The following is a 27,594-nucleotide window of genomic DNA, read 5'->3' on the forward strand; positions in this document are numbered from 1 at the left end:
TTTCCCTCTCGCTATAAGAGACGGGCCAGTATTAACACATTGCTGTTAAATAATCTCCCTCCCTTTTTCTTTTCCATTTTTTGCTCGCTGACACTTTGCTGCCACTCCCTCTCCCAACTCTCTGTATTTCTCACTTTGTGTTGATACCTGTCTCACTGCAGCTCTCACCCTTGCTCCATTTTATGTTATACGTGTCACCAGCTCTCTCCATCTCTGCTTACAAAATACTAAATTTCTCTTTCCTGCCTCTTGTTCTCTTTCTTGTGCACTCTCCTCCCCCTCCTTTCCCCATCCCATTCTTGTTACTAGTTAGGACACAAAGCACTGTTTTAATTGGAGCTTTTAAAATAACAGTCATTATGGCCCTTGGGCGTGTGCAGTTACTGTAGTCTCCTGTATAATAATGTTTGCCTATGAAGTTTTTATAGTGGGTTTTGTTGCAGATAGTTGTTGCAGGTAAAAACACGTTAAAAAGTATATCATTAATCAATATTTGAAAGCACTAATTGATCATTTTGAGAACAGTTTGTAAAGCAGCAATACAATCTGTGCACACAAAATACGAACGCAGGAGGTCCACCTCTGTTCAGTCAAGAGTTAACAAGGTGATTCTTCTTATTTCCTTTTTCTGTATTATATTTCCTATTCCCAAATCTCACCATTCCAGTTTTAAGACCCCCCTCCCAAAACCTCCGGGGCTCACATTGAATTTCATATTCTCTTGTTGGGTCATGTGGTCCCGCCCAGACGCTGTCCTGATTGGCCGGTTGCCTGGTGGTATATGCAAATAAACACCTGATTCGATGGCGTGATTGGTTGCGACTCGCGCAGTTATGCAAATGAGCACCTGGTGGCGTTTGCGAGCCTTGCGGGGAGCTGGGGGTTTAGAGCGGGGCTCTCGTGTGCGCAGTAAGAGCAGGTCTCTGATTGAAAAATAAAGACGTCCCAAAGACCTGCAACGTTAGCTTTACTAAGCTAGTTAGCTAGCTGCATCACAAGCCGCATTTTTCTATTTCCACATATTTCCCTCTGCGAAAACACTCAATGTTTTTAGCCTGTCAAAAATAGGAAACAAGTGTTTTTCCCCCGTGATTTTTGAAAAAAATATTTTGTTTATTTTTTTTTTACATTGTCTGTTGTTTTCTGAGGTTGGCAAAGGTCGAACGAACAGTACAGCAATTTAACAGCCTTGGATTTAACCTGTTGCAAAATCTGTACAGACGGATGAGGACAAAACAAGTCACTGGACAACCTGTGAGCCGATAAAGGAGTTCTTCGCAGTTTTCGGTGTCTTTTTAGGTAAGAACTGTGAGTTACTATGTGCATCGATACACAACGATCCGAATTGCTGAATGTGTGCGGGACTGCGAAATGACACACACACACACACACACACACTGTCAATTTGTGTCCGTCACTGTCTAGCGGTCGGTTGTGAGGTTTCAGCGTGTTGATACATCTCTGGAAATATTCTGATATGTCTCGGCTATGCTTTTTTTTCCCCTCTGTGCGTTTTGTCGGCGTGTGTTGGGGCTTTTAAGTGTCTGTCTGTTTGTCACCCTCTGTCGATTGGCGTCAAAGTGTCTCGGTCTGTATAAGGGAAAGTTGTCTTGGACCGCGGCCACTGCACCCGGGAAGCGCATATTGAGGTGCGGCGTTGCTCCTGTTTGTTTTTCTGACCGAGAGAAATCCCTCACACTCACTTAGCTAAACTAGCCTGTGACTGACGTTTGAACCTAACATTATACGAGCCTATACATTATACCGTTTAAACGGAATCCATTTGACGTGTATTAACTATTATTATTCATTGTTGCAGTTGTTGTTGTTATTTGAGATAAACTTTGTGTTTTCGTAAGCATTTAAATTTTAATTTGTAAACGAATCGCCGTTATATGCGCTGAAACAGCAAGGGTCACTGGGGGTATTGCAGTTTTAAACGGTAAAGCACATCGTCGATATAAATAAAGTGGTTCACTGGCTTAAGCGGTAGCTAGTTGTGTTGGCCACGGCATTAGAACTAATAATATTAAAGTGTTGGGTTGCCAAACGAGTAAGAAACTAACGTCTGCTTTGAATCTTCTGGAGACTGCATAATGACAACCCATCTTGCTACATTACCAGAAGTTATAAGAAGCAGTATGATCCATGGGCTCACATAACGTTTCCTTTAACATAAAAAAGTCACCATGATTACAAACTTTTCTTGTGGAAAAAAGGAATGGACTTTTCCAGTTCGTAGAAGACTGCGTGAGAGACTTACCATTTAATTATCGCGCTGAACGACTTCTGTGCTTTTAAGACTCAAAGACAGGCACGGCAAGTCAGTGACAATTACAAACCGTGAAGCGCAAATGTGCTGTGGCCCTTGAAATGAACGTGTCAAAGGACTCAATGCTGGAGATTAGTGTGAAAATACAGGTGGCTGTGTAGCAAGGCTTGGCCTTAGAGTGCTCATTAACCCTATCCTCCTGACAGCATGGCAGGTCGCCTCCGCACTGTGATTGGTTGGCCTACTTCCACAGAATTCTATTTACGCTAAACAGTGATGTTGGTGCCTCTGTGACCCAATCGGTCATTAAATCCTAAACTGGACTTTAGTTTATTTTGAAAAAATAAACTGCATTTGAAGGTAGTCTCTGCATCTGAAAGTCTCCTCAAGGTATCAGCTTAAGGAACTGCCAGTGAATCAACTGTGTAAGTTTCCTTTTATAGAAAACTTTAATAGTCAAAGGACTCTGCGGGGCCTTGATGTGAGGGAGGTCCAGGGCTGGTGAGGGACTGCTGGTGTGGAAATGGATGGTGGGGGGGTGAGGAGAAGGATTTAGGTGGGTGCGTGGGGGGGGGGGGGGGTAGACTGAGTAAACGAGCTGACCGAGGTTCTGTAAACAAGAGGGCAATTAAGCCTCTTTCTCTCCTTTATCAGCAGCAACACAAAGTGCAGAGTGTTGTGCAGGGATCTACTGGGGTGCACAGCTGCGTGGCAATTCCGTTTTATGTGCATTCTGATGCTAATGGTTTCAAGAGGCTGGGTTGATCGAGCGTGGCGCGAGCTGTACTGAAGAGGTGAGCAAAAAGGCCTAGGTAAAACCGTCAGAGAACATCAAATACCTTTCATGCCCTGTCTTTCATCGGGGGCCGCAGTGTGGTGTAGTGGGCAAGGTATGTCACCTGAACTGGTTCAGTAAACAACCAGCTGAAAGAATGGACGACATGTAAAAATGGTAAGCTACGTGAGTTGCTCTGAATAAGAATGTCTACCAAGCAAGTTATTATTTAACTGTATTTTATCTGCAGGAGTGCATAACCATTGGCCACACACTGAGATGGCAGGATGCGGTCATCAGTGGTTTGCCAACAAGAAATAGTGGGAAATATTTTTATCCATATTGAAGTGATGATAGAAACTCACATGCAAGTGTTCTGTTTATTCTTTGCCTTTAAAGTACACAGGTTGTTACTGAATAGGTCACAGTGTTCTAAAAGCCTCTTTAGACTGTTACTAAACTAGTTCCAAATGTATAACTGTCTACATATTATGCTTTGGTTTTTTTGTTTGAAGGTAACCATTGTAAATATGTCAAAACCTCAAATGGAACCAAGAAAGCACAGGGTGATAGCCTTCTTTTCAAACGTGTAGCCTTTATCCAGTTTGGAGCATTTTTTTGTTATAACCTATCATGAAATTATTTAGGAAATTTCTTGGAGCAGTGAACTAATTTATTTTTTGATATTGTAACAGGTACCATAGTAGTCTGCATTTTGGGTGCATGTAATACTACCAAACACAATGCATTGGTATGGTTTTTAAATAATGTACTTTTCCCAGACAACCTGAAATAAATTTCAAGCTCCAGCTGGACATACACAATCCAAAATACAATTTCAAGGGTAAATACTGATGTGCCTTCAAGGTACCCTTTGAAGTAAGATGCTTAAAAAAGACTGAGATTTGATTTCTACTGTAAGTGGTTTATCTCTGGTCCTAAATGAATTTCCCTCACAGTCTAGACTTTAAGAGCACAACAATCCAATTTCTCCTTCCTGTTGTCAGTGTCCCCTCTAAATGAAATGACTGTAAAAACAGGGGTGATAGGCAGAAGGATTTGTTGCTGAAGGAGGAGTGACACCTCACTCGAATTGGTCCAGCTTTTTGAGTGTAGACCTCTTCCAGATTTGATCGTCAGCCATTTTGGAGTACTGTCTGCCGTGTTTCTTCTGTAATGAGGCCATTTCTCTCTCTCAGGCTCACTCTTCCACTCTCCCTCCCTTCATCCAACTTCACTTTGATGCTGTAATTGATCATTTGGGCATTCTGCCTCTCTCCCTATCTGTTTCTGTTCATCTCCTGTGATTTCCCTCCCACTCTTCTTACCAGCTTTGCCCTGCTTTGAAACTGCAGTGGGTGATTCGGCTCTCGCCCATTGTCCCTCCCAGCCCTCTCCCTCGAATCAGCTCTCCTTGCATGCCTTTCTTGCAGTGTTCCTGCAGTTAAAAAAAAAATACGGTTGCATTCCATCATAGCCAGTGGTGTCTTCTTCACCACCCTCACAGTCACCTCGTGACTTTTTCAACTGGGTGCAGTCCGCTGGGTGCAGTCTGTTGTGTCGCTTCGTGACTTCTTACCATACCTGGGAAAATTCTGGAAAATTGTCAGGCCCAGCCAGCAGACCTGCCCCAGAATCATGTGCGGAAAGTAGTTCTGGAATGGAAAGTCGATACGGCGGTCTCAGCTATCGCACATGAATTGTCTCGGGCGCACTGTGCTTTGGAAGCCCTGCTAGTCTTCTAACTAAGCTCGCTAAACTTTGGAAGTGTGAGACACAAACTCTGCAGGTGTGACACAAAAACACTTTAAAAAATTTGTTTCAGTGAAACTGGGTGCAAAATATGTAGATCTGATGGTCCATCCACTCCCTGCATGTCCACACAGTGTATTCAGTCACAGAGACATGTTGTATTTCTGATACATGTACATACTAAACGTACATATACTTCCTTAGCCCTCGCCCAACCCACCTTTAACCTAGCGGGCAATATATTTTGCTTTCGCTAGTGCCCTGTTCCCTGTAATACCATTAATTTCTGAGTGAGTCAACAGAGCAGCAACTAAAATTCATCCTGAGTAAGTTAGTGTGTTGATGGACCCTCTGATTTACAACTGTACTGAAGAACACCCAAGCAACAGCATCTGGAGGCTGCTGAGAGAGGGGGCGAAGCCTGAATGAACTTGGTAGGAAAGGAACAGGCACCAGTCGGGGCATGTACCGCTTTTCCAAATGGGTGTATACATGTCCACTCAGTATCGACGTGTAGGTCTTTTAACAGTCATGCCAAACAACTGTTTAAAATGCATCTCAAGTTCCATTCATATAGTAACCCGATATTGTTAATGGTATTGTAATATAACTCACAGGTAAATGCAAAGTGATCTCAGATGTTGTTCAGTTTTGACTTTTTGTTGAGTGCCTGGTGTTTCCAGTGTAGTTTAGGGAAACATGCTACAGTAGAATGGTGTAGGAGACAAACTGGATGGGTGCATAGCCCATGGTAAAGGGAGTGTCCCTGGCAATCAGAGGAAAGAGCTATGCACAGTGACATGTTCCATAGTGTTATACCATTACACCGGCCCTGCTGGCGTTAGTTCACAGTGAGGTTTTGAAGGAGGTATTGAGGCAAAATAATGAAAAAGAAGGAAACCGAGTACATTTCGGCATCATGTCATTAAGTTGGCCAGATGTGGTCCAGCCGTGCTGACAGCGAGTATTGTGCTTTGTTGTCCTCGGAAAGGGATAATTTCAGGAGAATTATGTAGACCCTGCTCCATGGGTCTGGTGGTTATGTGAAAGGGTTAGGGGTCAAGTATTTCCCTAACCATTACTAGGAAGTTTAAGTATTGGAACTTCACTTAATTCTGGGTGTATTCCCATAAATCACTGTCTGTATACTCGTGCTGTGAGGATATCACCTCTGCTGTATACCTACAGCATGTTACTGTTGTGCATAAAAGTATAAAAAAATATTTAGTGAAATCTGTTCAAACATACTTTGGTAGCGGGATTAACTACTTGCAAATAAATATTGTTCAGTTATTGGGCTTTTTGCAGTATTTGCAGAGATACAGTTAAGTAATCCTCCTCACTCACACACATACGAACACACACTACACACACACACACACACACACACACAAACTATCCCCTTCTATTCCTTTGCCTTGTCAGTAACTAACACAGTTGTATGAAATGACAGTCGGATGAAAACAAGTATGCATTCCGTTCAGAAAAAAAACTGGACATCATCGCAGCTCTGGAAAATGGAGTGGCTCATGATGCGACCTGGCTGTTTTTCAGTGTGGGAAAGAGCACAGTTACAGACTAGTAAAAGCCAGCTGGTAGGGGGCCTCTGTGCCTGTCAGCAACATGGGGAGTGTTGGAATGAACAGGTGGGTTGAATTGTGCTTACCTGGTTCGCAAGCACATGGAAATGCTTGTGATATGGTTTCCCCATGTATCTGTGAAAAAGAGAGAGTGCATGAAGGCCTTTTGTCTGACTGTATTATTTAACTGGTGAGGCCTGTGCAACTTGCTCTGGGATTTGTAACCGCTGCTGAAGTCTTTCCTAATGGTGGGTGTGTGTGTGGGGGGGGACATTGATTTTGGCCCATCGCTAATCATGACAATCTTAAGTGAAAACAGCAACAAGCCCTCTGATCAGCCCTTTTCTCGCTGTGTGTTCACGACAGTTGCTAGCTTGCACCGACGCATGTGGTATCCCGCAAATAATTACCTGTGGCTTCCGGCGAGTTTGAAAGCCTGTTAGAGTTTTTAAGAAAGGGGCAGCTACATCAAAGCTGTTTTAATTTGCCTGTTTTTTTTCTTTTTGCTTAACGAAGGCGATGTTTCATAAGATTGCAGGTGTGACATTACCCATTACTCTTGAGCTCTGAAGAGGTTGTGTAAAGCAGGGGGAGTGTGAAGTGTAATTTAGTTCTTAACAGACAGGCCTTTTTCATTTTATGGAAAGGAGGAGTGAAAGGTTGTGGGGATCAGGTATTACCCTGAGGTGCTAACGATGGTAAAAGCTGGGCTGCGGTTGTGTGTCTGTGTGTGTGTGCGTGTGAGCTTGTGTTTCATTCGTACTTCTGTGTGTGTGTGTGTGTGTGTGTGTGTGTGTGTGTGTGTGTGTGTGTGTGTGTGTGTGTGTGTGTGTGTGTTTATAGGTGAACTGGTCTAGATTTGGTTTCCTATATCCTCTCATATATTCGGTGAGCTCTTTCATTTCTCGTGAAGGAGAGAGTTTCTGCTTTCTCACTCTGTCTCAAAACACTGAGCTCAGCAAAAAGTCCATTCCGGTCAGACCTGCTCCGATTCTCCCTCCCTCTCCCTCTCCCTCTCCAGGTTCCTTTCCCTTTCGACGCGCAGTCCCTGCGTGAACTGTGCCAGACCCCCTCTTTTTTCCAGCTCTCTCATACAGCTCCAAGCAGTGTGGTAGGACCCTGGGTAGAGTGGGCGGCCGTTTTCTCACTAATGTCTGAGAGAATAACACTGAGCTGTCACATGGCCCCTCCACCTTCTTCTCACACAGGGGTAATAAGCTAATGAAATGAAGAGCTTGTTCAGAGGCTCACTGTGGCATTCCTTACCCTCTGACAACACCCGCCAGCCTCAGAGTGGCTGAGCCAATCATAATCATCCGAAATTACATGACCAGACAAAGACTCTCTTCTGGGGGGGGGGGGGGGGGCATTGAGATGATGAAATTGCACCCTTCAACGCACTTGATTGCAATCATACCCCACCGAGGAAATTATACTGTAGAGGACTACTTTCTCGGTAGCACAAATCACCAGCAGATCCTTAACAAGTATGGACTTGGTGATCATAGCCTGGGAAACGAAATCAGGCGAACCTGCATGCCATGGGAAAGCAGACTATCCCTTTGGAGTGAAACATGACGCTGCGTGTTCTTGTACCCACCGCGTACAGTACTACACCCATATAGCCCAACAAAGAATGTGTCTTTAGACTTGCCTCTTTGATACTCATGCACGAGTGGAGCTGAAGCTTTGTCAGAGGGGTTCTTTCTTTTCCTTTCTCATTGATTTTTGTCTCTGTGTTTAAATTTTCATCGTAGGCTCAAGTAATTGAGTGCCATTCCTGAAAAATTGATGATTTTAAAACAAATTTGCAGTGATGATACACAGCTGAAGACGGGATAAGATAGCCTTGAGTTGAGAATGAGTGTTCGTTGTATTCAGGGAGAGCTCTGGGGTGTGCATTGTTGTAAAAGTAATGCCTATGCATTCCCCAGCCCTAGTGTATTTGGGCATGAGCAGGACCAGGTTTCTCCATTGTCTTAAGCCTGCAGTCTTCATTTATGTGGGCACAACATGTTTTGCACTCTTTGGAGCCACAGCAATTAATCTCTTTCGAGATTTGCCACGCACCCGTCAACTCAGCACTGTGAGGAATGTTCCATCATTACAATGTTTTTTTTTGTGGTTAACATACACAGGGTTCCTTTTTCTCGCAAGTGTGTGGTTTTGGGAGTAGGATATTTACACTTTGGGATTACTCTGTTACTCCGTACTCTAAGCGAATAGCTGTCGTTTGGCCATTTCTGTTCTGTTGATTTTTTTTTTTAACATCATCTGACGCATAACGCAATCTGCCTTTACATTGCGAAAGTCAGCAGTTTGTCCCACTAAATTCGATGTACTTTTGAACAGCACTTCTACAGTTCATAGAAGTTCCTTGGCCAATGTGCTCTTTTCTCCTGTAAATTAAGTTGCTTCAGATTTTGAATATGAATGGAGATGGGGAGAGGAAGTGCTAATGACTCAGGCCAGTCTTACTCAGACTTACACTTCCTGGAAATGCTGTCCCCCCCCTCCTCTCGGTCTCTGACTAACTCTTCCTACTATTATCCCACTTTCTCTCCCTGTCAGATTCAGTTAGATTCCTAGGGGATGAGTGGCGTTCTCGGTGCTGTTGAAGTGGTGACACACCGTGTCAGAAGGGTTCGTTGGCAGCGTTTGACCACCCGAATCACCGGGACAGTTGGCCCGTGCAGAAAGTGGTAGCCACAAAGGAACACTGCCATGCACCAAGACCTGAGTCAATACCCCGGAGGTGAGAAAAGGTCTGATTCAGGCCTTTTTTTTTTTTACAGTGTAGGCGTTACCCAATCCAGGAAACGACTCAAAGCACTCAGTGTGCTGACGGACCCTTTTAAGAGACCGGGGAAAAAAAAAATCACAAGGCGCAAGCTACTCAGAATGAAAACACCCCCCCCCCCCGATTAGTCAAGACGGCAGTGACATGCTGCACGAAGAAATTACAGAGACTCCGTGCTGCCTCCAAGAGCAGGTTGTGATTGCCGTGCTTTGGGCCAAGGTCATTTCGCTGTGAGGAAAACAAACGGTTCAAGTCGAGCAGCCCCATGCTGCAAAACATGGCTCCTGCCGTCTGCCTCGAGCAGCTGTCCCTAATGAGTCATTATTGCTTCAGGATTATGGTAGATGGATTGTTCTTGTGGAGATGTCAGTTATAATGGGCGATGCTCTTCTGTTAAAACAGAAACACGGTGGCTTTTCACATGCGTAAGTGTGGTAATTTGAAACACTCATGAGTTCCGTGTTAGGCTCGGGATGAAAGGATGGTTCTTCTCACTGTTATTTTGAATTTACTTGCAGTTAAGTGTAGTTCTTTTGTTGTTGTTGTTTTTTTTTTTACCCTGAATTTAGAGCCAATTTTTTTTTGTTTTTTTTTGGCTCCAGTGTCTAGTCAATAAACAGGGTTTTAGTCACTCGGAAACTGTGGAACCCCAGTTACAGTGGTTATTGGTTCAGATCAGTGATCTTGATTTGAGATGTTGCCATGGTATCTCAGTAGTTTTGCTGATGTAGACAACACACCCACAGCAGTTTTTTTTTCCACTTGTAGGTCTTTTGGGATGCGTACTTTAATGAAATGTTCTTAAACCCTCATGTTTCCACACAGTATTGTTCTGGCCCGTGCTGTTTGGACGCCGTGGGTGTTTCCTCAAAAGAAGCACACTTGCACCCTGTGTGCCAGTGTCTGTCTCTCAGTGTCTGTCTCTTGTTCAGGACAGCTGCACTGGCTGGCTGTCTCTGAAAACACTGCTGTGCCCCGCTCACACGAGTGACAGCCGTGCACGTACGCACACACGCGCGCATGTACACATACACGCACACACACGTTGGAACCCCGGGCACACGCGCACACACATACACATTCTCCAGCATTGCCCCCCTGACAGGCAGAATGGCCGTGTCACCTGTCTTGCTTAATTCCCCCTTGCCTTCCTCTCCTGCTCCTCCTCCCCCTCCTGAACAGTCATCGGCCCTCTCTCCCTTCTTTCCCTCTTCCTTCTGTCCCCTCCTTCCCTTCGCCTCTCCCCTCCCCCTGTACAGCTGTAGGTCAGCTGTCAACTCTTTTCAGTGCCACAGGAGAAGCACAGTGCAGAACACAGCTCTGCCACCCTCTGCAGACAGCTGTCACCCCATCCTCTCTACTCCTCTCCCTCAGAGCACGGCTCTTTGTCTGCCTCTCCCTCCATCTCTGGCTCTCCCTCAGCACGTAGGATCTGAATAAACCTCCACCCTGCTCTTTCTATTTTATCTCTCCACCCGGACAAGGACGCTATGGCAACAGACTTGTCTCTCTCCCCCTTTCCTAGCGCAGAGGCTATTCTGATTGCCAAGGACTGCACTGTGGGTAGTCTCTCTGTTCTTAAGTTTTCTCTGTGCGTCTCCCTTGCAGCAAGGTCACTGTACAAACTTCCTTGTGCCTTTTTCTCCGGAATAAAATGTTTATGTACTGCGGTATTAAGCAGAACCCTGTACTCACCCACTCTGTATCCCACTTCCTCTCTCTGTGTATTTGCAGAAGCCTCTTTCAGCTGAGGATTGCTGTTTATGTGTGTTTGTCCCTGTCTCACCGCCTCTTTACCCAGTGTGGTAATTGACAGAACTTCCACGTACAGTCAGTGTGTATACTGCAAAGTAAAAACTCCCTCTCATCTCCCTGTCTCTGCCAGGTATGTCTGTAGCGGGAAGCGTGTCACCGGACAGGTAACCAGGTGTGTTGCTGCTGCCATGGCAATGCTGAAGCTCCTGTTGCCAGCCGTCGTCACTGCCCTCCTGGTAGTCAGGTCAACTGCAGAAGACCATGAGTGGCACTTTAACTCAGGTAAGAGAGACTGGAGCTGATTATTGTTATGACCGTAGAGCTCTTTTAACAATAATGCACCGTTTAATTTAAACAACGTCCCACCTGTTGAACTGTCTGTTTTACCCTGACACTCTCAGACTGTCTCTGTTGCTCCTGTCTAACTGCCCTTGCTTACAGTGAGTACCCTCTAACTCTCCCTAGAACCTCTTCAGTTGGAGGGTGGAGTTTCTGCCAGTGATCGTTATCATAATTTGATTTTCCAGTTGAAAAAGTTCCATTGATCGAGTGAAATGGCACATTGGTATGATAATCAGGTGAACGACAAATGAAACTTTGTTTCAGACAATCAGTCACATGACAACAGGGATAAAGTTTCGGTGCTAAGCCCAAGCACAGCGAGATTTGGCTGATCCCACCGCTGTGTCACACCACACAAAATCCCGATAAAACCTGATTAAACTCAATAAAAAAGGGGGTGACGCATACTTCTCTGGATTATGAATGCTGTGAGGGGAGAGAGGGAGAGTGCAGCGAAGGACAGGGGGAAGGGGAAAGAGGGAAAAAGCCCAGGGTGTGGGGAAGAGGGAAAGCTTCCAGAGAGGAGGGAGGGACTGTTGGCAGCAGAGTGATGATGTAATGAAACAGGCACCTGTCCATGAGAGAGAGAGAGGGGAGAGGGTTTGTCTTCCAGCCATACATTCTTGTTCACTGACTCACTGACAGCAACTGAGAGAGACCCCCCCCCCCAACCCCCCCCCCCCCCCACCTCACCACACAGTGTGAGATAAGACTCGTTAATGCTCTTTCGTTTGGTAATGTCTGATCTCATAAGCGACATCTGAGCTGTGGCGCTCTGTCTGCATCTGCAGGGACATTTCATTACGCGTCTCTCTCTCTCTCTCTCTCTCTCCCCACCCGCCCGCCTGCTCGCTCGGTCGCTGGGGAAATTTGGCAGAGGCAGTGTAACCTCACCACAGCAACGAGAGCCCCCTGGAATGTGGATGTGAATTTGAGAGATGTAGATGAACAGATTGGTCCTCCTCTGGAGAGTAAGGGAAGGGAGAGGTCCAGACAGAGGCAAGGAAACGGGCTTTAATTTGAACGGAAAGCAATAAGACCGGGAACACAGAAGTGCCAGTACAGTGTTTCTATTGTTCTGTTCTGTAAGCGGGAACATTGTTTAACTGCAGTGATTCATCATGGATCATCAACTAAATTAACAGGTTTCCTGGGAGAGAAAAAACTGAGCAACCCGGTCCAAATTTCAGAAACCCTCACCCTTTCCAACAGGCTAATTTTGTCCTCCGAAGAGCAGTGGTTAATGCATTTACAGTTTGGTCCCTTAAAGGTCAGCAAAGGTGTGAGTAGTGTCACATGTCGATCGTTAAAATGACGTTAAATGAAGTGCGAATGTGTTGGTTATTGAGTTTCTCCAGGACGCTCTGCTGTGTTAACGCCCTCCGTGTCTCTCCTCCAGCTCAGTGCCGCTACGCCCTCGGGATGGAGGATGGGACTATCCCCGACTCCGACCTCTCCGCCTCAAGCGCCTGGTCCGACTCTACCGAGGCCAAACACGGCAGGTCCTGCCCTCCCCTCCCCCGTCCCTCGTTTCTTTGTGTCCCTTGCCGCTCGTTGCTCTGCCTCTGTCTGTCCGTCCCTCGGTCTGTCTGTCCATCTGTCCCTTTGTCCGTCCCTGCATATCCACTCCCTCACTTCGCATCACTGTAAAGCCTCATGATCGGCAGTGTACAATAGTGGTTAAGAAGCAGGACTCGTACTGGAAAGGTTGCTAGCTCGATTCCCCACTGGGTCACTGCTGCTGTACCCCTGGGCAAAGTACTTAACCCAGAATTGCCTCAGTAAATATCCAGCTTTATAAATGGGTAACATTGTACAACAACATGTAGCTGTAAGTAGCTCTGGACAAGAGCCTCTGCTAAATGCCGATAATGTAATGTAATGTAATGATCAAATAAAGGGCTCCATCAGATTACAATGCAGAGGGGAGTGAAATCACTCTGTTTGTAGGGCCAGGGGAAATGTCATTACCACCTCGTTTGCTGCGTAAGGAAGCTCACGAGGTGCGGACTACGCTCACTAATCCAGCGCCATCGGACTTTAGCGGGTGGTTAACAGGGTGGCGTGTAGGCGGCGTCTTGTTTTGGCTGAGGGGCCGAGCATGTGGTGCCGATTAGGCCAGGCCCTGCTGAGGAGAGACCCCTGGGGGGGATGCCGACGGGACAAGACGCAGGGATGGCGGTGGGGGGGTTTGGGGGGGGGGGGGGGGTTGGGTCGGAGGAGTGAGACGCTGGCCTGATATCGCGCTCAAGCTGATGACGGTGTGGGACGGAGGGAGAGGGGGAGCGGGAGGAGGAGTGCTGTCTGTAGACGCCCCGCCCGCCTGGCCGTGCCATACCGAGCCACTGAGGCACCGCTGATGTCACCCCCCCAGACTGCGAGCGTGAATAACCCCAAACCTGATGAGCTCTCCCGGCCGTCCCACGAGACTGCTGCTGCCGCCACTGCTGTCCTCCCTGCATCTGCTGCAGCTGCTGTGTCAGAATGTCTGTTTAATCATTTACATTACATTATTATCATTTAGCACACACTTTTCTATAGGTTGCAATTTTATCCATTTATACAGCTGGATATTTCACTGAGGCAATTCTGGGTTTAAGTACATTGCCCAAGGGTACAGCAGCAGTGACACAACAGGGAATCGAACCAGCAACCTTTCGCTTACAAGCCCTGCTCCCTACCACTGTGCCATAAACCAGTCTAGTTTTAATCTGTCCCATTCTTTTCATAGGTAGCTTGCCTTCTGTTGTCTTTACGGAAGTACTCTTCCTTTCCCGTGCATTTCATACTGTGTCTGTTGCAACCTGCATTGTTTCTGTGGGAAAGGACGCTTCTTTGAATTCAGGTCTGATTGATTGTCTAATTCTCGAGTGATGTGAGCCTGGGGCTGCCAGAGCAGGGAAGGCTGAGGGTAGGGTTCAGTAGGTTCACGCTGTGCCTCGGGGCGTTTTGGCAGCAGTGTGAATGAGGATGAACCCAGGGAAGCGTTTCCCTTTTTACCTACAGAGATGCACCTGGCAAACTGCATGCAGACAATACAGCTGTGTATGTCTCCAAAAGCTATGGAGCTGACTCTGTTCTCACATTGCTGACAGGTCACATATTTCCAGGACTATGTCTTGACTGCCTTTTGCAAGGGGTTAGGGAATAATTATTTCATTTTTTTTTTTTTTAACCAGTAGGTAAATATTTAATTGGGCTGTACTATAAAGGCGCCTTTGCAAATGAGATTGTAAAGACCACTATTCCAGGTAAAAGTGAGTTGATTGGTAAGTTGATATGTTGATTATTTTACTTCTGTTGTTCATTGGGTTTGTCTCTCTCTCTCTCTCAGGCTCAGCACAGGTGAGGGCGACGGGGCGTGGTGCCCTAAAGGCTCCGTCTACCCCGATGGCACAGAGTACCTGCAGGTCGACCTGCGCTCCCTGCACTTCCTGTCCCTGGTGGGCACCCAGGGTCGCCATGCCGACGGGCACGGGCGCGAGTTCGCCCGCAGCTACCGCCTGCGCTACTCCCGCGACGGACGCCACTGGATCACCTGGAAGGATCGCTGGGGCCAGGAGGTTAGCGGGGTTTGCGATCTCGCTGTCTGTCGGCTCAGGCTTCACGCCGTTCTGTCTGTCTGCTCTGGTTTTACACTCTCCGTTTGTGTTCATCCTTTGCTCTGTGTCTCTCTGTTCGCTCTGGTTTTGTGCTTTATCTGTGTGTCCTGGACTGTGTTTCTCTGTCTCTCCTGGTTGTACACTTTAGTCACTGTGTTAGTGTGTCCTCTACTCCATCTCTCTGTCTGTCTGTTCAGGCTTTACTCTCTGTCTGTGTGTCTGTCCTCCACTCCGTCTCTTTTTCTGCTCTGGTTTTACACTCTGTGTCCTTCACTCTGTCTCCTGTTGTGTGCTGTGGATTTGGGCTTTCTCTGTGTGCCCTCGACTTGTCTCTCTTTCTGTTGTCAAATTCATCTCACACACAGGTGTTCTTTTTTTCTGTATCTGGGCCCTTTTCCTCTCGTAAAACGTGTTTCTGGTCTCTTTCTGTCTCGCACAAATATCCGCCCTTTTCCTGTCCCTGTCTTTTTGGCTGCGCTCTTCTCAAAATGCGCCCGAGGAATGGCGGAATGTTCTGGAATGTGAAAGCCTCCTGCCTGTCGCCGTGTCTCTCAGGTGGTGTCGGGGAACGAGAACACGTACGACGTGGTCCTGAAGGACCTGGGCCCGCCCATCGTGGCTCGGGTGGTCCGTTTCTACCCACTGGCCGACCGGGTCATGAGCGTCTGTCTACGGGTGGAGCTGTATGGCTGTTTGTGGAACGGTGAGAGTCTATATAAGAGAGTCTTATAAGAGCACAGTGCGAAAGAGACAGGCCGAGGGTAATGGGGTACCGACTGAGGTGTGGGAATGTCAACACCCCAAAGCCTTGTCTCCATTACGGAGTGTGGACCAAACTGAATATGTTTTTGTTCAGTTAGCCACCTCCTCTGGCCAATTCCACTATGCAGGAGAAGTCTTTTATGAACCGCGACATATGAGGCAGGCACACTGGCAGTAAAGGGAGTTAGCTGAGGACAAGTTTGGTCTTTGGTCTGTCTAGAAAAAGGACTTTGTACAAACTTTGACTCTGATAACCCTTAAGAGCATTTTGCTCGTGTTAAAATCCCCTTTAAATGTACATCTTCCTTTAAGTGTACATTTGCTTCACGTGCCATTGAAATACCCAAATTTTATTTATTTAGTTCCAAACATATTTATCCGCTTAGCTTTCCCTACACTGTAGATGGAGCATGGAATTTAAGCAAGTCATAATTTATTCTGTTATCTGTGACTAAGCATTTTAAGTGCATGCAAAGTGACCCAAGGCTCAACTGGAATGGTAGACCGCAGTTCAATAAAAAGTCAGTCGACAAACAAAACTAACTTGTTAATCGGTAACCGGTGCTGGTGTGGGTCCCGTGTTGCTGTGTCTGGTTTATCATGGCTTGCCTAGCAGATGCAGCATTGGATGTTTGTCAGTCTGCAAAGAGTCACGCTATTTCAGCCATGTGCCCATGACAGGATGACCTCTCCGGTCCAGTTACAATGGCTGAATTTCATCCTGTTTGCGCCTCTCCCCCTAACCGTTCCTAAGCAGCATGTGACCGAGAGGATAGCAGCTAATCACACACCTCACACTGATTAAAGCGCAGAGCTCAGGAGACTAAATCAATCAGCGGGGCCCTTTCCAGGCAGAGGTGTCAGACACATGTTTGACACATGACATCAGGCTAGGATAATTAGGCATGTGAGACATAACTCTCTCTCTCTCTCTCTCTCGCACGCTCTTGCTCTCGCTCACTCTCTCTGTCCTTCTCAGATGGTCTGAAGGCCTACACAGCCCCCGTGGGTCACGTCATGCACCTGTCTGGCTCACCTGTCTACCTGAACGACTCCACCTATGATGGCAGCACAGAAGCAGGGTACGGTTTATTATTACCATGGTGGCGCTCGATCACACGCACTGCTGCAAACCTCTGCAGTTAGCAGCAGCTCCGTTTTTTGGCAGACAGAAATACTCACGCTAGCCGCAAAGTACCATTGGACTGACCGAGGTGTTTGTAGATGAGGATCTGGGTGAAAATGTCTCTGTAATCCAAACATGTCTGTAGCAAAGGTGTGGGACCTTGAATAGTGTTATGTTCACACTCACTAGTCTGGGAGTGTTGCTCATTCAACTTGAATAGATACACTTCTGTTCTTTTGTGTTGGAAGTCGCTCTGGGAAAGAGAGTCTGCTAAATGACTGTAATGTAATGTAATGTAATCTGAGAATGGTGGAGCGAGTGCCCCTCTGTGACCCCTTGGTGCTGTTTTTGTCAGGGTGCAGTTCGGGGGGCTGGGGCAGCTGTGTGACGGGGTGCTGGGCGGAGACGACTTCACTGAGAGCAAGGAGCTCCGGGTCTGGCCCGGGTACGACTACCTGGGCTGGAGCCGAGAGGCGCTGGGGCAGGGCAGCGTGGACATCGAGTTCCACTTTGAGAAGACCCGCGCATTCCACACCATGCAGGTCAGTGTGCCAGCCGCCCACCCCTGTGTTTCACTGTGTTTCCCTGTGTCTCACTGTAATACTCTGTGCCTCAGTCTGGTAGCCTGTGTTTCACCGTGTTTCCCTGTGTCTCTCTGTAATACTCGGCGTCTCAGTCTGGTAGCCTGTGTTTTACTGTGTCACTCTGATAGCATGTGTTTCACTGCCTTTCCCTGTGTCTCACTCTGATAGCCTGTCTTTCACTGTTTCCCTCTGTCTCATGCTGATAGCCTGTATTTCATTTTGCTCCTCTATGTGTGCTCTGAGTGCCATAGGGACACTGTTTCAGCGTGTTACCATTCAACAGGTATCAGCTGAACCCTCTGAAGAAACATACATGTCTGAGGGCTGACATAGATCTTTCCATTGTACTGTGTATTGACATACACAGAAACCCAGCATACATGCACTGACATGACATTTCGAAGCACTTGACCATTTTGCAGTATGTAGGTCATTGCAAAGGTGTGGGTTATTGAGCAGGGAACTGTCAACATACAGGCTTACTTCCCTAAGGACAGATATGTGTGTGCCTGTTCTGCCATGGAATGTCTGTACAGAATGCTGCTTCCTCGTCCCATAGCCAAATGTCTCTCTGGGGCTATGAGGGAAGGTCTTCCTTCGACGGTGAAGGGAAAGAGTCAGTGCTCTTTATGCCAATACAATGATACCTCACGATGATACAGTGCAAGCATGGCACTTGTACGGTGTAGAGTTCAACAGAAGTAATTATCTACCTTGAAGGTGGTAGGAGTGTGTGACTTATCGCATTAAAATGGACGCGGAGTGTGTGCGTGTCTGTGTTTGGACGTGCGCACACGCGTGCTCTGGTGGATGTTCACGTGGAGAGCGCGGGACTCATGACCCCTCCCGCATAGGGGGGCCGGTGATAAACATGTCTGAAGAGGCCCAGCGCTGTGAGCTTTCTTAACAGTGCTGACAGAAATGTGCCTTCTTGTTTTAAGTTTTAACTACAAGACAGTTAAAGTAACAGCAACAGCCCTGGCCTACTATGAATATATCCATTGTCTTGCATCCAGAAATGTGCGCAGAAAAATATTTTAAAATAACATGAAATTAAAAAAAAAAATGTTAATTTATGACCTGATGTACCAGTTCCTCATAAGCAAACCGCAGACAGAGACAATGAAGCCCTGCCTGTGTTTTTTTTTTTTTTTTAACGGTCATTATAATGTGGGTTTACAGTAGTTAAATTGTCTTTAATTAAACAGAGTTTGTTTTAATTGGCAGTGTAGCCATTCAATTCCTTTTTCGTTTGCCGCCATGCTCCCTACCCCTCTATTTGTTTATATGTTTTGGCTCTCTGTGAGGCAACTCGCCATGCAACTGTCTCACGGCTCCTCTGTGTTGTGCTGTTTATTTCTTTTACGGCACTTCGAGGAGAGATTAAATATTGGCCAATGTATTTGTGTTGGTTTGCTGGAATGTGGCTGGAATGCGTGTTTGGGCTCTCCTTCCTTGCCCACCAAAAGCATTTTTTCGCGACCATTCCTGCCTCTTAGTCACGATACAGAGGGATGTAAATCCCAAGGGTGTTTTCCAGCCATCTGTGTCATTGGACGCGACGCTGTTTTTCCTGTCAGACACTCGGCATTGTTGTCTGGGGACGCCTGCATCGAAGAGCTCAGACAAATACGTATGAGAACCTGGCTTTAAGTTGGTTTGTGGGTTCCACTGAAAGAGTGCAGATTACCTCAGCTTGTTGACTTAATAGGTTTGGCCAGGTAGTTTGTTAATATTCAACCCCTCTGCCTTTGGTTAACATTTTATGGTAGCTGTGCTCATTGTTCATGTGATTTCAGAGAGCTGTAAACCCTGAAGCAAGTGTCTGTTTAATCACAAACTATTCCGCTCCCTCTCTCCCTCACAAACATTCCTCTTTCTCATGCCTTTTTATTATGTTTAGTGTAGTGCTCTGGCTTATAACTTACCTAGCTTTCTTTCCTGTTACGACATTGCTGGGTACTGGTTAGCCATGGAAGTGAGTGGATGAGATACATTGACATAAACCTCAAAGAAATCACTAACGCACAAATCAAGGAATAACAGGGAGTGTGCCCAGCAGTCGATGATGCAGTGATGTGAATGCACACTAGCCTTCCAGTTTCTGCATGCCTTGTTGCTTTGACTAAATTTCAGTCAGCATTTAAATGGATTTAAAGAAATCAGGCGTTAGTGTTCAGTACAGGTAAGGGGAGATTTCTCTCTCACCCTCACTCTCTTCTTTGTCTTTCTCTCAAGTCCACAGTAATGAGTCCCTGCCCTCCCTTCTCTCTTCCTCCCTCTCTCTCTCTCCCTCAGGTCCACAGCAATAACCGTCACTCCCAGGGGGTGCGGGTCTTCAGTAAGGTCGTCTGTCAGTTCAAGCCGAGTCTGCTGCTGCCCTGGTCGTCGCCGCCGCTGACTCTCTCGGTGCCTCTGACGGACCTGAAGGACCCCTCCTCGCGCCCCATCTCCCTGCCCCTGGGGGGCCGCCCCGCCCAGATCCTGCGCTGCCAGTTCGCCTTTGCCGACCGCTGGCTGCTCATCAGCGAGATCTCCTTCTACTCTGGTGCGTTCACGTTGCCTCCCTCACCCTTGCACGCTCTGCGCGTGTTTGCTGACACAGGAAGGGATGAGATGAGTCCCTACATGTTTAGTGCCTCACTCACAGCGTATAGTATCACACTGACAGTTCATTAGGGAATCCTCATCCATTTGTGCCCTTTGCTGCCGTCTCTGCTGTGCTGCAGCGGTTTAACACAAATGGGGTGGTAGTGTAGCATAGTGGCAGGGAGCAGGGACTGTAACCCAAGGTTTGCTGGTTCCCCACTCGGATCAGACGGAGGAAAGGTAGAGGTGGAGGCAGGTCTCTTCCCGGCCGTGTATGGATAAAGTGAAGGAACCCTCTGTGGGTCTGTGATGTAGGGGCGTGCTCCATTGTTTTCTCTCTTATGAAATAGTGTTTGTGTCCTTGTGAAAAAGTACTCTGTGTCTCCGTCATTATGAAGAGCCACACTGTCTGATTTACAGAAGAGAGTAATGAGTGTACTTTTGATGGTTGTGGTGATGCGTTTTTCTTTTTTTTTTTCTTCTGTGAATGTCAGAGCCGTTCGAGCAGCCGCCTCAGACAGGCTCCGTGCCCCCCGTGGTGCCTGCAGCGCCTCCGGTCTCCCCGCCTCCTCCCACCAGGACCCCCAGTCCTGCCCCCACCACCACGGCCACCTCCCCCAACCACACCAGCGCCCGCAGCGGTGAGTCCCGGCCCCTCCTGCTGAGCACGATAACGCCGTGCCGCTGGTGCCGCCACAGCACCAGAGGGCTCCAGCAAGCCGTACTCGTGTTCATTGTGTTCTCTCTCCGCTGCTCCCCTTTAATCAACCATCGACCTCTCCTTTCACCCACACGTGCTGCCGTCCCCTCTCCCCCCACCCACATCCTTTTCATCTCTCTTTATCTCCCTCTCTTTTTCTCATCTCCCTTGTTTTCTCCAGACCCCCCCACTACCCACCCAGCGAACAACAACACAGTCAACAGCACACTGCCAGGTGAGAGAGAGAGAGAGAGAGAGAGAGATAGGCGAAGGAGGGGCCTGGCATTCATCCATAACCCGCATGATGTTAATACGGCATGATGTTTACGCCTAGCATTGCATGAAACGGCTTGAAATAGCACTGGAGCATGTTTGTAAGTGTTGGGTGGAGCACAGCGTAGCGGAACTGGCGATGCAGCGATGGATGCGGCGGTTCTCTGTGGCTGGCTTCGGCATGCCGTTTTGCTTGAGGTACGGGGCCTGCGTTTGGTAATGACACGGGAGAGCGGCAGGGCGTCGTGGCGTGTATCGCAGCGTGGTTCTGCCCCGCCAGGCTGCCAGTCATTCGGCGTATTTGTTTACTCACACATTCCGCAGACAGTTGCATCTGATTCGCAAGCTGTGGGTCGAGCTGACAGGTTCCCATCTGCCACCCCGCTAGCTGTGCACGCAGTCTGTACTCACTGAGTTACATTAACCCTGACTGAGTACGGCTGGCAGAACGACTGATAGACTGACTCACGGACTGACTCACTGATTCAGAGTGGAACCACTGATCAGTTGACTCCTGGACTGACTCACTGACTCGGAGTGGAACCACTGATCAGTTGACTCCTGGACTGACTCACTGACTCGGAGTGGAACCACTGATCAGTTGACTCCCGGACTGACTCACTGACTCGGAGTGGAACCACTGATCTGTTGACTCCCGGACTGACTCACTGACTCACAATGGACCCACTGATCCATTGACTCACTGACTGACCGACTGATCCACCGACTGACATGCAGTCTATCTGACCATGGGGCTGCTTTCCGCAGGGGTGGAGTTTGCAGCCATGACCCCAAGGGCTGGGTTGCCTGTTGCCAAGGACGACAGCAGCAACACTGCCATACTGATTGGCTGCTTGGTGGGCATCATCCTGCTCCTGTTGGCTGTCATCGCTGTCATTCTCTGGAGGCAGTACTGGAAGAAAATACTGGGCAAGGTGAGGAAAAGAAAGTGGAGATTAGAAAGTCTGAGTATGTAAGCGTTTAACAAAAAGTCATGGATACATTGTACTTCTCTGTTCAGATCAGCCGGTATTCACTCTCATACTATATCACTATACCTTAAAGTAAATGCCCTGTGGTGTCCAGGCAGACTGTGTGTACTGTATTAACTCCATAGCATCTAGGCAGAGTGTGTATTCTCTTCTGTATTTGCACTGGGCAGCAGTGTGGCATTCTAGTAAGAAGCAAGGCTCATAAACGAAAGGTTGCTGGTTTGATTCCCTGCTGGACCACTGCTACTGTACCCCTGGGCAAGGTGTTTAACCCAGAATTGCCTCAGTAAATATCCAGCTGTATAAATGGATAATATGTAAAACCTAACCTGTGTACGTCACTGTGGATAAGAGCATCTGCTAAAATGACAATAATGTAATGGAGACGTACTGATCGTCCCTCTCATGTAATGTAACGCAGTGTAAGGCAATGTAGTGTAATGTAATGCAATGTAAGGCAACCTAGTGAAATGTAATGTAATGTAATGCACTGATCGTCCCTCTCTATCTACCCTAGGCCCAGGGCAGCCTCTCCAGTGACGAGCTCCACGTCCACCTGTCCGTCCCCTCGGACAACGTGGTGATCAACAACACCCACAGCTACTCCAACCGCTACCAGCGCATCCACACCTTCCCCGACGACAGGGACCGGGACGGCGAGGGGGAGTACCAGGAGCCCAGCGCTCTGCTCAGGCCCAGGGAGGAGCGTGACAGCACAGGTGAGGGGGGGGGAGGTATACACGTCATCGGGGTGCACCTGTGTGGCCTGTACCAGCTGCCTGTATCCGTGTGTCTGCGTTTTTAACTGCGATGGATATATCCGCGATGTTAACAGGATCCGTACTGAGTTGTCATTTTACTTTTGCCTGAACGTTGGACTGCGTGTTCACCTGCCTGCTCGGTGTTAACAGTGCCTGTGCTGTCCCCCCCCACCCCCCCACCCCCCCCACCCCCGTTGCCGTGTTAACGGTTGTGTTGTCGTGCTGCATCCGTGTGCTGTGTGTTCCCCAGCCTTGCTGTTAAACAACCCAGCCTATCACCTCCTACTGTCTGACCAGCGGCATGCTACCACCTGGCTGCACAACTGCACTGGTGCGCAGGAAAAGACAGACAATGTGCCTCAGGGTAAGACGCTCGCTGGCTCTCCCTGACCGGGGCGGTGTTAATGTGCTGTGCGGTACAGACAGCGCAGGGGGACTGTGGATGCACCTAATTGCCTCCACTCCCCCACAGCGTCTGTGTTTACGTGTGCTGCGGGTTCCAGTGAGTCTCCTTTTTCCCTCTACTTCCCTTCCTGCATGCCCTCCCTCCCTCTGTTTCTTTCCCTCTCTCTCTTTTCCTCTCTCCTGTTTTTGTAGTGTAGACCGCATTGTGGTCGTGTGTGATATTAACTACCTCCTTTCCCTACATCCTGCCCCACCCCTACCCAGCTTGTGGATTTGACCTAGATGAAAAGCCCCTGCCCACCCAGGAGGAACCGCCCCCCTACCCCGGAGCCCCGCCCTACCCCCAGCTGCCCTCTGTGCCCCCGCCCCTCTTGCTGGCCACCGGCCCAGCCAGCGTCCCCCACTACGCTGAGGCGGACATCGTCAGCCTGCAGGGGGTCAGCGGCAACAACACCTACGCCGTCCCCGCCCTGTCTGCCCCCACCGACTGCCCCCCCCTCCCGGAGCTGCCCCGCCAGTGCCTGGTCTTCAAGGAGAAGCTGGGGGAGGGGCAGTTTGGAGAGGTACAGCGTGAGTGTGCTGTGTCTGTCGCTGTGTGCATGAATAGGTGTCGGCCTGCTTACTCACTGTTGTCTGTTGTGTGGTCGCGCAGGTGCACCTTTGTGAGATTGAGAACCCTCAAGACCTGCCCAGCTTGGAGTTTCCCTTCAATGTACGGAAGGGTCGCCCTCTGCTGGTGGCAGTGAAGATACTGCGGCCCGATGCCTCAAAAAATGCCAGGTTTGTCTGTGCATTACTGCTGATCTGTTGGCAATATAGTAAGTCTGTTGGCGGTACAGCCTAACAGGGTAAACTGAAGAAACCAAACACAAGGAGCAAGCCTGTGCCGTAGTTCGAAGCCTTGTAGCACTGGGTGAGTTTACATACTGATGTTTTTTTTTTTTGTCTCTGTCAGGAATGACTTCCTGAAGGAGGTGAAGATCCTGTCCCGTCTGAAAGACCCCAACATCATCCGACTGCTGGGCGTGTGCGTGAGCAGCGACCCCCTGTGCATGGTGACCGAGTACATGGAGAGCGGAGATCTCAACCAGTACCTCTCTCACAGAGTCCTGCTGGACAAGGCCGGCCCCTCTCACAACACCCCCACCATCAGGTACAGAGCGTCCGTCTGAGTGGGGACTGTCCCTCCGTGTGTGCGTGTGTGATTAGTACTTCATGTCAGTCAGCATGATGTGTTCATACAAGTGTTTGGCTAAGTCTGTCTCTTTGGGTTCTGTCAGATGTATGACTGTTACGGAATCAGTGAGGTATTTTCAACTTTGGTACAATCAGAAGTTAGACAAAGAGTGTTCAAAACATACAGTAATATTGCAGTGTCATTATATGTCAAACCTTTGCGCTTATACATCAAGGTTGAAGTTATGGCAGAAATTATCTAGCAGCACCGAGACAGCCTCTGTGCTAACCCTGTTTGTATGCCTCCACATTTAAGTGATGTGTTGCTGTTCAGTGCTGTGCAGTCAGTCAGTGTTAGTGCAGACTGCGCTGTCTGATATATATTTACTTTGTTTTGTATCCTTCCTCTCTCCCTGCTTCTCTGGTTTATACCCCTCCTCCCCTCCCTCAGTTACCCTGCCCTTATCTCCATGGCCAGTCAGATTGCATCTGGGATGAAGTTTCTCTCCTCGCTCAACTTTGTGCACCGTGACCTGGCAACCCGGAACTGCCTGGTTGGCGGGGAGAGGGATGAGAGGGGCGGGGAGCGGGAGATAAAGATAGCGGATTTCGGGATGAGCAGGAACCTGTATGCTGGAGATTACTACAGGATCCAGGGCCGGGCCGTCCTGCCCATTCGCTGGATGGCCTGGGAGTGCATACTCATGGTGAGAGGATGTGTGTGTGTGTGAGAGTGTGTGAGAGAGAGAGGAGGGGGAGACCGAGGGGAGAGGGAGTTTGTCTCTTGAGAACACCCTTAGTGTCATTTGACTGCGAGCTGTGAGGTAGTGCGTCTGACGGATGGCCGCTGTTGCCCTGCGTGTCTCAGGGGAAGTTCACCACGGCCAGCGACGTGTGGGCGTTCGGCGTGACCTTGTGGGAGATGCTGAGCGTGTGCCAGGAGCAGCCCTACTCCTCCCTGACCGACGAGCAGGTCATCGACAACGCCGGCGAGTTCTTCAGGGACCACGGCCGACAGGTAAACGCGCGCACACCGTCTGCGCTTCCGGGAGTACTATCTCCAGTGCTACTCCCACGCCGCCTCTCTGTCACAGTGCTGCAGTGTGTAGTGTGTGCGTGGGGTGGCAGTGTGACATAGTGGTAAGGAGCAGGGCTTGTAGCAAAAGGTTGCTGGTTCAATTCCTCGTGGGGGGCGCTGTTGCTGTACCCCTGGGCAAGGTGCTTAGCCCAGAGTTGCCTCAGTAAATATCCAGCTGTATGAATGGGTAACATTCAACAACAATAAAACTATAACCAATGTAAGTGGCTCTGGATAAGAACATCTGCTAAATGCTGTGTTGCGCTAACATGCTATGTGTTGCGCTAACGTGCCCCCCTCTCTCCGGCAGGTGTATCTGAGCCGGCCGGCTGTGTGTCCCCAGGGCCTGTACGAGCTGATGCTGAGCTGCTGGAACCGAGACTGCAAGCTCCGCCCCTCCTTCGCTCACATCCACTCCTTCCTGACGGAGGACGCCATGAACATGGTGTAGCGCGAGCAGACTTCATCTCCACCCATCACTCCCAGAGACGAGAGGGGGAGAGGGAGAGAGAGAGAGAGAGAGAGAGAGAGAGAAAGAGGGGGATGCTCAGACAGGATGTCTATTCATAGGAACAACTGGAATGAATGTAGGAGGCAGGGTGAAAGACAGGTGTAGGCCGATGGAAAGGAGAGAATGGGTCGGTTGTAAATTTTGTATTAGTTGGGGGCGGGGCTGAGACACCGCTGGCTCGGCGTACAGACAGACCCCCCCCAACACCCTCACACCCCTTTCAACAAAACAAAACAGTTCTGAACGTTTCATTTGAATGTAATCACAATGGCAGGTGGCGGGTCTTGCAGCTAGACTAATATTTGAATAGAGCATACAGGGCTATGACTTTCTCTGCTCCATTGTAAATACGTACTGTATACAACACAAAACTAAAATACCCGATTGTTCAGGATAAAGCAGAACAAAACTCATTTAAATTACTGTAAAACACTAATCTGAATGCATACACATAGGAAATCTACATACACTACATATTTTTTTATTTTTGGATATCCATATTGAGTTGAACATTTACACATTGAGCGTTTTACATGAGAAAAGCCTCTTTAAACACGAAGCTAAGTTAAAAACAAGCTTATCCTCTTCCCAGTGCTGTGTGTATATGATACGCTTGACTCGCGTGGAAGAGCGCATATGTACAAGAAGCTGTTGTCTCCAACAAGTGGTTATCGGTGACACCACATCCTGTACTGAACAACGGTTCACCTCCAGTCCTGCTACGGTTAGGAAAACGATAATCCTACAAGGGTAAAAGGTGGCGGTTTACTCTGCTCTCATTTCAGTCCTGCAGTTATCTTTCATTGCAAAAAATATGTTCCTAGAGAGACAGGACCTAGCACAGAATGCCAGTATGGACAAGCGCCAGCATACCGGAGCCCCACAACCACTTATCCCACTCTGCAGTATCTCTCGAGCGCTGCCTGTCCTCAGCTACTGACCGCCCCATTAGTGGTGCCACAGTGTCGTCTGTGAGAGAGAACCAGCTCATTATCTGCCCACTTCCAGCCTCGCTCCTCAACCTCAGCCCTGGCCCAGGACCCACCCCTCTAGCCGGTCACCAGTGTAAAGGGCTGATCGTTTGGTGGCGTGCCGCTGATCTGGGCTCAGCGACTGAACGCAGCCCAGGAGACCTGCCTCAGCTGGTCTGGCCCCCCCCCCGCACGCAGGCGACTGCCTCTCGCGTCTGTAAACGCTTCGGGCGCGGTGTGCGCATTTCTGTGTCAGTTTCATGTATGACGTCAGAGTGCCTGGGTGTCTTATATGAGCAACTGCGCTGTCTGGATAAGACTTGGAGGCGATTATAAATAGTACGACTACGGCTGCACTTTATGTCAGTTTTCATTGGTTTTACTCAATTAAGCTGATGTGGTAATGGTAACAATTCAGAACATAGCAATATATAAACTGCTTCATCTTTGAAGTAACACATACATTTGAGGTGGATTGTATCCTTTAGAAATATGCTGAAAGTGGTGAAAACTGTCTGCCTTGTTAACTGACCATGAATAAGGTTTCAAAATTAATCATAGACACAAGTGGAGATTGGAGTTCTGTGCTTCTTGTTTGACCTTTTTGATACACTGTAGTTCAACTAAACCTTTATTTTTTATAATTAGACACTTCCTAATGTCAACATTCATCATCTTTTGTCTTTTAAACTAATGATGTGTAAATATCAAAGGGACATAATTTTGTTCACTAATATATGGATTGTCTGTTATTTGGGGTCTTTTTGTTCCTTGGTAGAACGCTTGCT

The 27,594-nt window shown here is 48.3% G+C and overlaps 1 protein-coding gene across 3 annotated transcripts; it reads left to right on the top strand.

Moving 5' to 3' along the window:
* The first annotated feature begins 895 nt into the window (after nt 1-895).
* On the top strand, nt 896-27,407 carry ddr1 (discoidin domain receptor tyrosine kinase 1). 3 transcript variants are annotated; one of them, XM_036538127.1, is made up of 19 exons: nt 896-1,299; nt 11,065-11,216; nt 12,676-12,778; nt 14,611-14,839; nt 15,434-15,581; nt 16,620-16,722; nt 17,122-17,308; nt 19,649-19,898; nt 20,434-20,580; nt 20,821-20,874; nt 21,681-21,847; nt 22,422-22,623; nt 22,916-23,029; nt 23,335-23,633; nt 23,723-23,850; nt 24,026-24,223; nt 24,698-24,953; nt 25,115-25,264; nt 25,635-27,407. In XM_036538127.1, the coding sequence occupies exons 2-19, from the start codon at nt 11,123-11,125 to the stop codon at nt 25,773-25,775; spliced, it is 2,970 nt and encodes a 989-aa protein (XP_036394020.1). In that variant the 5' UTR covers nt 896-1,299; nt 11,065-11,122; the 3' UTR covers nt 25,776-27,407. The 3 variants fall into 3 exon arrangements, with proteins under 3 accessions (XP_036394020.1, XP_036394022.1, XP_036394021.1); XM_036538129.1 differs by lacking the exon at nt 22,916-23,029; XM_036538128.1 differs by lacking the exon at nt 20,821-20,874.
* Nucleotides 27,408-27,594: the final 187 nt, after the last annotated feature.

The sequence above is a fragment of the Megalops cyprinoides genome, chromosome 10 (assembly GCF_013368585.1).
Source record: "Megalops cyprinoides isolate fMegCyp1 chromosome 10, fMegCyp1.pri, whole genome shotgun sequence".
Taxonomy (NCBI): domain Eukaryota; kingdom Metazoa; phylum Chordata; class Actinopteri; order Elopiformes; family Megalopidae; genus Megalops; species Megalops cyprinoides.

Excerpts from the sequence above, each read along its gene's own strand:
- ddr1 (XM_036538127.1), top strand. The coding sequence starts at position 11,123 with ATGGCAATGCTGAAGCTCCTGTTGCCAGCCGTCGTCACTGCCCTCCTG. Across the intron at positions 16,723-17,121 it reads GATGGCAGCACAGAAGCAGG|GGTGCAGTTCGGGGGGCTGG; the intron begins GTACGGTTTATT and ends TGTTTTTGTCAG. Across the intron at positions 20,875-21,680 it reads AGTCAACAGCACACTGCCAG|GGGTGGAGTTTGCAGCCATG; the intron begins GTGAGAGAGAGA and ends TGCTTTCCGCAG.